Source organism: Molossus molossus, unplaced genomic scaffold (assembly GCF_014108415.1).
Source record: "Molossus molossus isolate mMolMol1 unplaced genomic scaffold, mMolMol1.p scaffold_m16_p_17, whole genome shotgun sequence".
NCBI lineage: Eukaryota > Metazoa > Chordata > Mammalia > Chiroptera > Molossidae > Molossus > Molossus molossus.
In genome coordinates, this window is record NW_023425352.1 from 8,306,778 (window position 1) to 8,320,627 (window position 13,850).

General features: G+C 49.7%; 1 protein-coding gene across 1 annotated transcript; it reads left to right on the plus strand.

The window, feature by feature from the left end:
* The first annotated feature begins 888 nt into the window (after window positions 1-888).
* On the plus strand, window positions 889-5,128 carry ZNF511 (zinc finger protein 511). Its single transcript, XM_036265480.1, has 6 exons — window positions 889-1,041; window positions 1,267-1,340; window positions 1,918-2,119; window positions 2,266-2,390; window positions 3,896-4,045; window positions 4,790-5,128. The coding sequence occupies exons 1-6, from the start codon at window positions 889-891 to the stop codon at window positions 4,866-4,868; spliced, it is 783 nt and encodes a 260-aa protein (XP_036121373.1). The 3' UTR covers window positions 4,869-5,128.
* The last annotated feature ends 8,722 nt before the right edge of the window (window positions 5,129-13,850 follow it).

Below are 13,850 nucleotides of genomic sequence, written 5' to 3' on the forward strand. Positions count from 1 at the left end.
TGGTTTGAAAAACACCTGAAAACTTGTTAAAAAAACAAAACAAAACCCAAACACATCAAGAGCCCTAATGCTTTTTCAGACAGAAAGGTAAAGGGTTAAGTGATAAGAGTCTTGAGTCTGTCCTCTTAGACAGGTCAACGACTGCCTGGAAGTGTGGCCACAACCTTCACTTCCAGAATGACCAAACAATTTTTATTACATGTTTTTAGTTGCTTAAAGAAAAGCACCCCCCTTGCCCATGCACGTATGCATGCACACATCGTGCTCGATGCTAAAACATTCTGAGAGTCCGAGTCCGAGAGCATCTTGTCCACCCTCCACGGTCTCGAGCCTGCGTGGCCTCCTCCGATTTCTGCGCCGTGAGCACCGGGCACGGAGACGGAAAGGCAGGCGGAGCGGGACACGGGACAAGGTGAAGGGGAAGCCACAGAAGGGCTTTAGGCAAAGGCTTCCAATAAAACCCCAGCTTTCCGAGGACCGCTTTGGTGACTGGCTAGGATACGAAGATGACCCAGAGGCCGCTGCAGCCGGAGACAAAGGCCGTGCGGGCGAGGGTACCGGTGGCGGCCGGCAGGGAGGCTGTGAGCCTCTGCCGGAGGGACAGTGCACCACTAGGGTCTGGGAAGGACCTCGACGCCCGCTCCGGGAATGCGCCTCCCCAAAGCACCGCCGAGGTCAGGCCGAGTGCAGGCCCGCCACGCCTGGCCCCTCCGCGCCCGCGCGAACTCACCGCCAGCGCCGCGCCACGGCCCGAGCCAGCCCAACGCGCCGAAACCCGCCGAACAGCCCGCGCCGGAAGCGGAAATCCGGCTCTGCGTCATGTCCGGTCCCGCCCTGCAGCTATTGGACGGTGGCCGACAGGCTGTAGCGACCCCGGCTCGCAGGACGATGCAGCTGCCGCCCGCGCTGCACGCCCGCCTGGCGGCCGGGCCCGGGGCGGCTGAGCCGCTGCCCGTAGAGCGAAACCCCGCAGCCGGGGCCGCGCCCTTCCGCTTTGCGGCGCGCCTGGTGCACTTCCCGCGGGAGCACGAGTTCTTCGAGGTGCGTGAGTCGAGGGAAAGGGGAGTTGCCTAGGGGCGGGGCCCACAGCCGTGGGACCGGAGCCTGTTCGGGGGTCTACGGCTATGGGCGGGGCCTACGTCTCGGCGGGAGGAGGGCAGAGTCTGGGGCGGGGCCTACAGCAGTCGGGGGCGTGGCTAACGCTGGGCGGGCCGTAGCCCGGGTAGGCGGGACCTGTAGTGTGCCCACTGCGTGCGTGTTTTGCAGGACGGGGACGTGCAGCGGCACCTGTACCTGCAGGACCTGTTTACGCGGGTGGCCGTGGAGCCCGAGAAGCCCAGGTGAGCTGCTTTGCGCCCAGCACCGCCTCTTCTCGTCCTCCACCTCGCCCCATTCTCGGGCCTCCAGGTCTGTTCCTCCCTGGTGACCTGTTGCAGCGCCCTCTCCTTGGACAACCGTCCAAGACCCGCTTGTTGGCCCCACCTGGGCCCAGCCAGTGTGGTTCAGTGGTTGAGCTTCGACCCATGCACCAAGAGGTTACCGGTTCGATTCCCAGTAAGGACACATGTCCAGGTTGTGGGCCTGATCCCCCAACATGTTAAAAAATAAATAAAAAGTAAGGGTTGGGCCCTGGCAGGTTGGCTCACTTGTTTAGAGTGTTGTCTCTATGTGCCATGGTTGTGAGGAACCTGGTTAGGGCACATACAAGAATCATCCAACGAATGCATGATTAAGCGCAACAATAAATCAGTGTTTCTGTCTCTTCCTCTAAATCAATCAATCAAAATTTGGGGGGAAAAAAAAACAAAACAGTAAAATTTGGAATTGCAAAAGAAACATCCAGAGATTTATCAGGCCACTTAAAGGGAAGTTGTCGACAGCCTAACATTCTTTGTCAGCAGTGGTTTCGTTTGCCAGGGTGCCCGAGTTCACCTGTCAGGTGGCAGGCTGCTGCCAGGTATTCGACACCTTGGAGGACTATGAGCACCACTACCACACTCTACACAGAAACATGTGCTCGTTTTGCAAGCGGGCCTTCCCCTCGGGACACCTGCTGGACATCCACATCCTGGAGTGGCACGATTCCTTGTTCCAGATCCTGTCTGAGAGGCAGGACATGGTGGGTGACACAGTCATTTCGGGGCTTGGACTGGAGTTGTCTGCCTAAGAGAGAGCTCCCAGCCTTCAGGTGGGGCAGGGCCAGGGGCACCTTCCCTCCCCTGGCCCCCAGCCCTGTGGACGGAGGGGACATCATTTCCATTTCAGTATCAGTGCTTGGTGGAAGGCTGCACAGAGAAGTTCAAGACCAGCAAAGACAGGAAGGATCACTTGGTGAGATGTCACCTGTACCCTGCGGACTTCCGGTTTGATAAACCAAAGAAAAGCAGAGGGTACGTGTGGCCACCCCTGGAATTCAGAAAAGCCCTTTGAGTATATAGACACTGTAGGTCAGCACCCGTGTCACTTAACTGTCATGTTTAGCTGCAGGAAACCCTGGCAAGTCAGACTTTTTACCATAGTGGTTAAATAAATAAGGGCCTGTTGCATGCAGCCACCCTGTTGGAGGGAGGACAGGAAGGGACAGCCTTTGCAGAGAATCACTGGGGTGCCATCACAGTGTCTTTCCTGGGGTGTTTAAGACATCACCATATTTGTCTGTATTCACATCTCAACGAGGTTGTACCTGATCTTAGCTCCACTCACACATCACCTGCTATGTGGGCCTCTGGGAATTTGTCCCAGCCCATGATCTTCCCCTCATGTGGGGTCCTCTGGCTTTTCAGTTCTTGGTATGTTGACAAATTTGACAACAGCCATTTATTACACATGATTGTTTAGAATGCACTGTGGGAAGATATCTCTGGGAAAAATTCTTAAATTTGTGTTATATTTTTTTGCCTGTTTTTTTTTTTTTTTTTTTTTTTTAATGATTCTTTCAGATGATTCTTCATAACCATCTAAAACTTGCGTTGAAAGTTGTATTTTCAGACAAATTTGTTTTCCCTTGGCAGGACTTTGCTGTTTAAAATAATTGAGAGAATCCCCTGGAGTGTGGGAAATTTTTTTTTATTTTTATTATTATTATTTTTTATCCTCACTCGAGGACTTTTTTTTTTTTTCTTTTTTGTGGTATGTGCCCCTAGCAGGAACCAAACCCGGGACTCTGGTCCACAGGCTGACGCTCAACCGTTTGGCCAAGGCCATTTTTCCATTTTTTATTCAGATAGAGCAGGAGGGGGAGGGAGGAAGAAAGAGAGAAAGATCGACATGAAAGGGACACATCAAGTGGCTGCCACCCACACCACCCACACGACCCTACCAGGGCTGGGAACAAACTGCAACCGAAGTACATGCCCTTAGCGGGAACCAAACCCTGGTCTCTCTGGACTGCAGGCTGACGCTCTAACTGCTGAGCTAAAGCGGCCAGGGCAGTGTGGGAAATTTTTATAAGGCTTTGAGTATGAAGGAACTCCCTCCTTCCTATGGGGTCATTGTAAGAGAAAAACTCTACAATACTGGGTTAAGACACTGGTATTTGGAAGGAGATTCTTGATACTATACAGTTAATTTTAATACATATTTCTTTGATTGTTGTGAAAAGACGTTTGACACTTTTTGTTGGCTTTTACTGCATGGCACCATAAAAATACATTTTCTAAAGGCAAAGTGTAACTGTTATACCTAAATTTATAAAACATGGCATTTATCATAACATTCACTTATGACCTTGCCATAATCATTCTTATTCTGGCAGCCTAAAAATTACACAATGCCAAAATAGTTATAAAATATTTTTGCAGGGAAAAAAGTCTGTTCCTGATGAGTTCATTTCTGGAGTAGAGGGGGCTGCAGCCATCACTGTGTGGAACCCTGCTCACCCCTCTGCTTTCCACAGCCCAGCCACTCCTATAGCCACCCTGCAAGTGCCGGCAGATGCCCTGGGGGATGACAGGGAGCAGTCCGAAGGAGACGCCATGGAAGTCTGCTCTGAACACGTGGCGCCCCGCACAGAGCCCATGGCTGAGAGGCCGACCTACAGCCACAGGTCAGTAGTTGGCATCTCTGAGGTTCAGAACATGTGCTTTAGGGGGAGAATTCTGGGTTTGACCCTGGGAAAAACTGATGCTGGCTGGCTCCGTGTGGGCTTAAGCGAGAGATGGGAATCTGTTGTTGCAGTTCACAAGGATGATTTAGTGTCTCGCCCACTCTGCTGTTGTAAGCCCTGCAGCTCTGAAATGCAGAGCACTGCCTCCTTTTTTCTGGGTAGAGAGAATCTCAGTTGAAATTGCTTAAGTTACAATCTGAGTATGTCTTTCTAGTATTAACTGCATTTTTATTAAGTTAAATTTGAGTTCAAATCTAATTTTGGGAAAAATGTTGGACAAATGAAAAAAATTTCCAATGAATCCAAGCTGACAGCAAAGAGGACTCATGTCCCTCAGCTGCCTTCGCGCAGCTGTCTGGACTTTGGCCAGCAAGTGAGTCTAGATGCCAGTGGGCAGTTAGGGTTTCAGTGCAGAGAGGGTGACAGGAAGTCAGCTCTGGGGAGCTTGGCAGGAGCCAGTCCCCACAGGAAGCAGGTCAGAGGCACTGGCCAGGGGCAGAAGGGAGCTGTCCCAGGGCCCCGGGGCAGAGTCTGCAGGAAGGAAGAGCCGCCATCAGGAATGTTCCACGAGTGAAGGAGCATTCTGGAACAAGAAGAAAATCAGCCCAAGACTGCTTTTAGGAATTGGACTGTTTGTTGGTACAAGGTATGATTCTTTAATATGAAGATTTTTTTCCATTTCAGAATACCTTCCACCATCTGTTTTGGCCAAGGTGTATCTCGAGGATTTAAAAGCACCAAGAAAAGAAGTAAGCACCAGTAACGACTGAGCCAGAGAGACACTCGGGCCTGTGAGCAGCCCCCAAGGTGGCATAGGTGCCTTCTGAGGACATGGTGTCACTGTTGAGCTTTGTCTCACCTTCTCGTTTGGACACCCCAGGACCCGGCCTTTGCCACCCTCCATGTCTCGGACCACGGATTTAGGGAGTGTTCCTGACACGTGCTCCAGCCCACCTCCCTCTGTAGGGGCCATCCTACTAATGTCCTTTATAAAGCAAATAGTTTTCATTAATGGTCTCTAGTCATTTCCATATTGTTGAACTAAACAGGGAAATGAGCGGTAATTACATTTGAGCATTTTGCTTTTATTGTTCAGTTTTCAGAAAGACTTACTTATTTTATTATTTTTTTATCCTCATCTGAGGGTGTCTTTTTATTGATATTAGAGAAAGGAAGGGAGAGAGAGAGTGAGAAAGAGAAAGAAACATCAACTGGGGATTAAACCTGTAGCCTTTTGGTGTATGGGGACGATGTTCCAACCAACCGAGCCACCTGGCCACCGTGATTTCAAGAAGAGATGTGAAGTCTTGGCACCTGTGGTGGGGTGAGTGGGCAGGATGCTATCAGTGAGAGCTCGTGCCTGTTTGAAAGATTCTGGGTTATTTCCCCCTGAACTCTGAGCAAACTTCACTTGGGGGGTGGTGACAGAGGACTCACAGGTAGCACCTGGGTCAGAGCAGTCAGTGCTGGGGCGAGGGGTGCCAACTGGGGCGGCCTCTCCAAAAAAGGACAGCAACAGGCCGAGGTAAGGGGCTGGCACCAGAGCTCGAGTGCCTGGCTGGTGTCTTCTGGCAGAAACAGCAGAGTCTGCCGTCCGCATCGATGGCCACCAGGTAGCTAACGGAGCGAGCACACTGCAGAAGCATGCAGAGCCATGGCAGGGAGAAGCAGGTTTGGGCAGGTGTGTGGACACAAGACCTATGCTGGAGGCAGAATGTGGACAAAAACAATGGATCAGCTCTGTTTGGATCAAATAAGGGCTTTTGGGCCAGGCCTGGGAGAGTGGGGACCGACCATCTGTAGGGCCTCCCTCCAGAGGCCTTGTCTCTAGCAGGCGGGCGCCTGGGGAGCTTTCATGCTGGCTATGCCAGCCTGGGCCCCGTTGCCCCAGCAGGAGGAGGATTCCCCCTCCCAGGTCACTTCCAACCACTCTTGTCCTGGGTTCAGGATTTGGCTGGAGGCGGCTGCTGTTACCTGTGACTCCTGGCGCAAAGGCTGCTGCCCAGTTCTGACAGCCACACCCAAAGCCCTTGGAGACCTGGAGGGAGTCTCTGATGGTTTCACATCACACAGAAGCTTCGTGCACTAGACACTCTTGGTGAATCACCAGGTACTCAAAAAAGTTAAAACCTGAAGTACAGGTCCTAGTAGGCTGAAGAGAGACCTAATGAACACTTTTCTGGATAGACAACGGCCAGTCTTTGCTGAGGGGGTCCAGGGTCCTGTCATAAAGAGGCTAACATGCAGAAACCCTGTTCGTCTGTCTCTCAGAGACCTTTCCTCTTGTAACTCTTGTGCATTCTGTGCAACACAAGCTCCCTGCCTGAGCACACTGGCCTTCTTACAAGAGCACATTCTCCTAAAATTCTCTCGTCCGCACTGTAGCCACCACATAGGGCTGTCAGTTCTAGGTTCCAATCCTAGCTTCACCCTACCTAAAAGCTGCCTGTTTTGTTTTGTATTTTTATCCTTCTGAAAAATGGAATATAAAACTTCAGTGTGAGGAATAAAAAAGACTATTAGCATAATTCTGAGGAAATGCTTATACAATCATTCCTTGTTTATTGCAGTTAATCTGTTCCAGACTCTAGCGGTTGCTCCTGGTGTTGAAGGATTCCTGGGGTGCTCGAATACATAGGCCTACAGTCCATACGTTCAGTAATTTTAATTGTAATTGTAATACAGGGGTGTATAACTCAGACAACAGAGCACACACTGTATTATTTTCACTGTCTCAATCAACTTTTTTTTTTTTTATCCTCACCCGAGGATATTTTTCCATTTTTTGTACAGATAGAGTGGGAGGGAGGGAGAGGATGGGAGAGAGAGAGAGAAACATCGACGTGAAGGGACACATCGAGTGGCTGCCACCCGCACGACCAACCAGGGCCTGGGACAAACTGCAACCAAGGTACATGCCCTTAGCGGGAACCTAACCCGGGTCTCTCCGGACCGCAGGCCGACGCTCTAACCGCTGAGCCAAACTGGCCAGGGCTCAATCAACTTTTTAATGAATATATTTGAAAACGCAATAGAGGGAAGTGAAAGTTGAAGTGCGAAGTGGTGAGGCATGACTGTATTTTTTTTCTTCATTCTCATTCGAGGATGTTTTTATTGATTTTTGATTTTTTTTTTAATCCTCACCCGAGGACACTTTTACATTAATCTTCAGATAGAGCTGGAGGGAGATAGAGAGGAAGAGAGAGAGAGAGACATTGATGTGAGTGAGATACATCAACTGGTTGCCACCCACACAACCTCAACCCGGGCTGGGGATAAACTGCAACCGAGGTACATGCCCTGACCGGGAATCAAACCTGGAACCTTTGTTGAAGGGGTCAACCCTAAACCAGTTGAGCCACCCAGCTAGGATGAGACCCTTATATTTCTGCTGCAAAGTCAGAGCGTGGTTTCTGGGTCACTGTCAAGGGGAGACAAGCAATGGCAGCATTTGCAAGAAGAAGAGGAGCTCATCTGCAGATGCACAGGGGCCAGAGCTCAAGACTGGCTGCCAAATGCCAACAGCACTCAGGTCACTGAGTCTGCGTCAGTCTGCTTAGGGTGGAAAACGCAATGATGGCACTTAGGTTTACATGAAACATCCAGCATTTTATTATGTAGGTGACCAGAACCTGTTGGGGTGGCCAGTTTTTTCTAACTGGCGTGTGAAGTCACATCAGGAGCAGGGCACAGCACAGCGTCAGTCTTCTCTGTCACACAGTGAGGTGCTCAATTCCAGCAGCAGGTCTGCGTCCCTCAGTCACACTCAGACCTCGCCAGGCTGGTTCCTGCTCATCCTCCAAACTCGGTGCCCCTCGTCTTGCCTCTTTGTTTCTCCCTTTTTGTGCCTTATTTCAGATGGAGTGAGCTTTTCTTGTTCTGTTACTTGGGAAGTTAGACATTCTCTAGTATAATAATACTTCAGTAGTTATCCGCAAACTTTTTAATATAAATACTTAATTTGGCCCTAGCCAGTGTGGCTTAGCTGTTTGGATGTCGTCCTGTGTACCGAAAGGTCACTGGTTCGATTCCCACTCAGAGCACATTGCCCGGATTACGGGCTGGATCCTCCTCAGTGGGGGCATGCAGGAGGCAGCTGATTGATGTCTCTCGTTGATATTTCTGTCTCTCCCTCTCCCTTCTTTCTCTAAAAATGAATAAAAATATTTTTAGCCCTGGCCGGTTTGGCTCAGCAGTTAGAGCGTCGGCCTGCGGTCCTGAGAGACCTGGGTTCGGTTCCCGCTAAGGGCACGTACCTCGGTTGCAGTTTGTCCCCGGCCCTGGTCGGTTGTGCGGTGGCAGCCACTCGATGTGTTCCTTTCACATCGATGTTTCTCTCTCTCTCTCCCACTCTACCTGAACAAAAAAATGGGAAAATGTCCTCGGGTGAGGATTAAAAAATATATATATATTTTTTAAAACACTTAATTTGTGCCCAGCTAGTGTGGTTAAATGGTTGAGTGTCGACCCATGCACCAAGAGGTTGCAGTTTGATTCCCTGTTGAGGGCAAATGCCCAGGTTGTGGGCCAAATCCCCAGTTTGGGGCATACAGGAGGCGGCCAGTCGATGTTCTCTCTCATTGATGTTTCTGTCTCTCTCCTTTCTTTTCTCTAAAGTCAATAAAAAAATTTTTTTAAATACTTAATTTGCTCAGTCTAAGATTAATCACTATCTTTTCCCTTTCCCCAACAGAACAAGGATTGTGGACACTCAAACTTCACCCTCCTGTGCCATGTACTATATTAGAGTCGTCTACTGTCCTCTAGGCCTGTGTGCTCCCACAGGACATCCGTGCTATGGTTCTTGTTTTTGCATTTATCCTCAGATAGAGCCGGGGGAGTGGGGTGCAGAAACATCGATGTGAGAGACCACTGACTGGTTGCCACCCACAGGACCCCAACCGGGGCCGGGGACCAACTGCAACCGAGGTACGTGCCCTTAGCGGGAACCGAACCCCCATCTCTCTGGACCACAGGCCAACTCTCCAAACGCTGAGCCAAACTGGCCAGGGCGGGCCATATGTTCTTGTTCTTTTTTTAATTTATTTTTTATCCTCACCCAAGGACATTTTTTTCCATTTTTTGTTCAGATAGAGTGGGAGGGAGATCGAGGGGGAGAGAAAGAGAGAGAGAAAAATGGACATGAAAGGGACACATCGAGTGGCTGCCACCCACACAACCAACCAGGGCCGGGGACAAACTGCAGCCGAGGTACGCGCCCTTAGTGGGAACCAAACCCAGGTCTCTCTGGACCGCAGGCCGACGCTCTAACCGCTGAGCTAAACCGGCCAGGGCTTTTTTTTTTTTCATCTATGATTTCCAGAGAGATTATTTATTTATTTATTTATTCTTTATTGATTTTAGAGAGGAAGGAAGGGAGAGGGAGAGAGAGAAACATCGATGAGAGAGAGCATTGTTTGGCCACCTCCTACATGCCCCCCACTGGGAATGGGCCCACACCCTGGACATGTGCCCTCAGCAGGAATCGAACCGGTGACCTCTTGGTGCATGGGTCGATGCTCAACCACTGAGCCACACCAGCCAGGCTCTTGTTCTTGAAAGATGTTTTTGCTGGGAATACAGTACTTGGCTTTTCCCCCTAAGCATGTTGAACATATTCCACTGCTCTGGCTTTCAAATTGTCACTGAGAACTCAGTTGTCATTCTGGGATTTTTTTTTCCCCACATGAATTCTATTTTTTAAAATCATTTTTTAGCTTTCAGTTACAGTTCACGTACAATATTATATTAGTTTCAGATGTATACCCCAGTGATTAGACATTATATAACTGACTGAAGTTCATTTTGATAAATCTAGTACCATCTGACACGATACATAGTTATTAGAATATTATTAACTATATTCCCTATTTAGAAGACAGTCTTTGTCTTTGGTGTTCCACTCAAGTATGTTGATGAAGATACATATCTATCTGGTTGCTCTTCATTGAGTTTTTTGAACCTAGGGTTTTTATCTCTTAAAATATTGCCTCTACCCTATTCTGTTCCTCCTTCTAAATCTCCAACTAAATGTGTGTTAGACATTGTTACTCTATCCTCCATGTTTCTTAGCAGCTCTTTTGTATTTTCCATTCCTTCTCTGTCTTTGCTACATTTTAGATAATTTCTTCAGATCTTCTTTTCAGTTCATTAATTTTCTTATCAGCTGGATCAAATGTGTCACTGGAGGCTCTAGCCAGGCCAGTAAGACAAGAACCAGAGATAAGAAGTGTGTGCCACTGTGCTTAGTTTCAGCTTTATTTAACAGAAAACCTAGACAAGGCTTAATGAGGCCTCTGCAGCCTTCTGCAGCCAGGGCCCTACCTCTGGGTGTGGCACTCACCAACCAAGATGTAAAAATGGGCTCACTGGGGTCAGGCATGAGAAATTTCAAAGTACAACCTGGAAAAAAAACACTCCTTGAATGTTTAAAGGAATAATGTATTGTTTGGTGTGGTTTTTAAAAACACATGCTTTGTGTCTGGCCAGGTTGTTGGGTTTGTTAGAGTGTAGTCCCGATACGCTAAGGTTGCAGGTTCAATCTTCAGTCAGGGCACATACAAGAAAACAACCAATGAATGTATAAGTAAGTGGAACAACAAATTGGTGTTTCTCTCTCCCCCTTCCTCTCTCTCTCTCTCTCTAAAATCAATAGATAAAATTAAATATACACACACACACACACACACACACATCATACATGCTGATTCTGTTTCCTTCCACATTTTATCACCTCTGAAATTTAGCATCTTAACACGACTGGCCATGTCAGCTTAATTTACCACATGATTATTTTTCTTAATGGTCTAATTGATGGAAATACAGCATACAGTGCAGAATATCAGAAATAACAAAAACTGTATTTTGGTAAATTAGACAATACTAAAAGTTAAAATGAAAGTACCAGAACTTTAAGCATCTCGATAGTGTTATGTATCATCATGCCAAGAAAGCACAGTGTTGCCCAGTAATCCAGAAACACTTTCTGAGAGCACACACAGATTTGGGACTTGGTGGTGTGGGGACATGGGGGCCAGGAGAGAACCGGGGACATGGGAATGGGGTTCATCCACTCAGTCTATCGGGACAAAGTGCTGCCCTGTAGAGTTTTCTCGTTATAAAGTATTTCACACATACAAAAACATTTGCAGAATCACATGTCCTGGTAGGGAGAGTATCACAGTCCCACCACCCAGTGTAAGAAGTCCCCAGTGTTGCATTTTTAGGAGTTGCATTGGGAATTCTCTACCTTCCAGGAAACTGCTGCTTTGTGATCATTCAAGATCTACAGTCAGGCCCTAGCCACTTTGGGTCAGCTGTTAGCGCATTGGCCCGTGGACTAGAGGGTCTCAGTTCAATTCCCAGTCAAGGGCACATACCTGGATTGCAGGTTCGATCCCTGGCCCTGGTTGGGGTTGCGCAGGAGGCAACCAATCAATGTATCTCTCTCACATGGATGTTTCTCTTTCTCCCTTTCTCCCTTCCCCTCTATCTAAAAATGAATGGAAAAAAATATCCTTGGGTGAAGATTAACAAAAATAAGATCTACAGTCAGATTTTGGAAGTCTGACCCTCCAGAAATACTGAAACAGGACTGACCTGGCCCCATCCTCTGAGTGGTCCACAGGCAAAGGACCTATGGCCTGGGATCCACCCTGGGATGGACCAAAAACAGCACCCAGACACAGGAGGCAAGGCTGGTGCAGGTGGCTGGCAGGGGCTCTGAGAGCTGACTGTGCCAGGAAGGAACCCAGGGTCCCAACCTGATCCTCCCCCAGGGAACCAGAGTGAATGAGCCCTACTTCCTTCACTGAGGTGACACTGATGTAGGAGCCTCAGGGAGGTCTCCCAGGGCTTGAGTGGAATTCTGGTCACCCAGACCAGTGAGGCCTATTTGTCATTTAATGAGACTGATTAAGATACCCAATCTTTGCAAGTGGGTCAGTCTGGGGTCCTCCGTGGTCCCACCCTCCCCACTTTGACTCTACCCAGGGTCACCCACACTGCACACCATTGCACAACTCAGCCCACTCCTAGTCCCCAGAGCAAGTGGTGCCAGTACCCCCATAGGTGTGGTCTGCCCTGAACTTCTCTCCAGTCCCCCTTGTCCAGGTGTCTCCAAATCCACCAGCAGCAGATGATAGGACATTTACAGGGAAGGGGGGCCAGGACTCAGGTTCAGGGTGTCAGTCCTCTGATGAGGGGTGACAGGCCCTGGGCTGCTCTGCAGGGTTGTGACAGGTGAATGGCTTTAGGGCTCACGGCAGCCTCAGGGCCTCAGAGACCTTCCACACTCGCTAAAGGAGGTGTCTGGCAGGCTTCACAGCCCCGGGGTCTGGCCCAGGACATTTAGGGACCCAGGTCCTCTGAGAGACAGACAGTATAAGTCCAGGAGAAAGGCAGCCCTTTGGAACAGCAAGAGAGTCCAGGTCTTGACAAGTTTGCTTCAGCCCAGCCCAGCAACAAGGGTGCTCAGCTGGGGGCTCGTACATGTCTGGGCCACAGGTCTCACTCACCCTTAGGTGGTAGACTGGCTCCTTGAGGGTACCTGGACATGGAGCTTCCCACTGTTGGTCAGAAACGGTTGATTCAGCAAATTCCTCCACCAGCCTTAGCTGCTCTGTGCTGTAGGGACCAGGCAACACTGCAGGGACACAAGAGGCCTGAGGGGTGCAGACCCCTGCTCCATTGCCTCAGTACAGAGCAGGGGGAGCCAGGGGGTGCTGCACAGGGCGCTCCTTTTCCTCTTGTGCTGGTGTCACCTTTGCTTGGGATTGTCTCATAGATCATGACAATTCCCAAACTATTCGCAAAGTGAGTACTGTCTTGGCCTAGAACTTGGACCTGACTTTCCAATGGGCATCTTTCAAGAACCTCAGATGTAAGAAGAGGATCAAAGTACTGAGTGGCCTTAAAAAGCAACAGCTGCGCTCTGTTCAGGTTTGGTTGTGGGTCATGGCTCAGCCTCTCTCGAGATCCCTTTGTGTCACAGACCCATTGCCTTCTCTGGTCTGTCCCCTTGAAGACCCTGACTGCAGTTGGGCTCCGAATTTAAACAGCATAGTTCAGGCCCCGTGGGTACACACCTGGGAGGGATGGGCAGCTTGAGATGTGAGGATGCCTCTCATTACCACCTTTCATTTCCAACAGCTTCTACTTCAAGAATTGAATTAGTTTCCATTTAAAATCCGTCGTGAATTTTCATTTTCCAGGAAACACAGGGAGAATGATGGCTAGTAATAGGAAATTGAATGCAATATCATCACTTCAGGGAATTCTCCATAGCTGTTTCCTGTGGGGTAGCACCTCAGCGGCCCCGAGTAAAATCTGGGCGACGGACCCAGCCAGCGCCACCGACCTGCGGCCTGTGGAGAAAGAGGGTCTTGGAGTCCCCTTGCTATGATCACCTTCGGGTCCTGGTTGCAGCTCAGAGGCAGAGTGAAGGCCGGGAGGGGGCTGCCCACAGCCGGGATCAGGCTGAATGGGGCTTCCATCTGCCCCAGACACCTTGACGGTCGCAGTCTGAGCCCAGTGGGAGAAGCTTCGGGAAGGGTGCGGCCGTCGCCTTCCTCACTCCGGGCCTGGAGACTGGATTCCTGAATTGACAGCGTGTTGCAAAGCAGCAGAGCAGGATGACCAGCAGGTTCCTGGCCATCCTGGCCAAGTTAGACAATTCCATTTGGTCGGAGCCTGAGCTCTGGCCTCCTGCTGGCGCGCCAGCAACTCCTCCTCCTGTTCCCCAGCC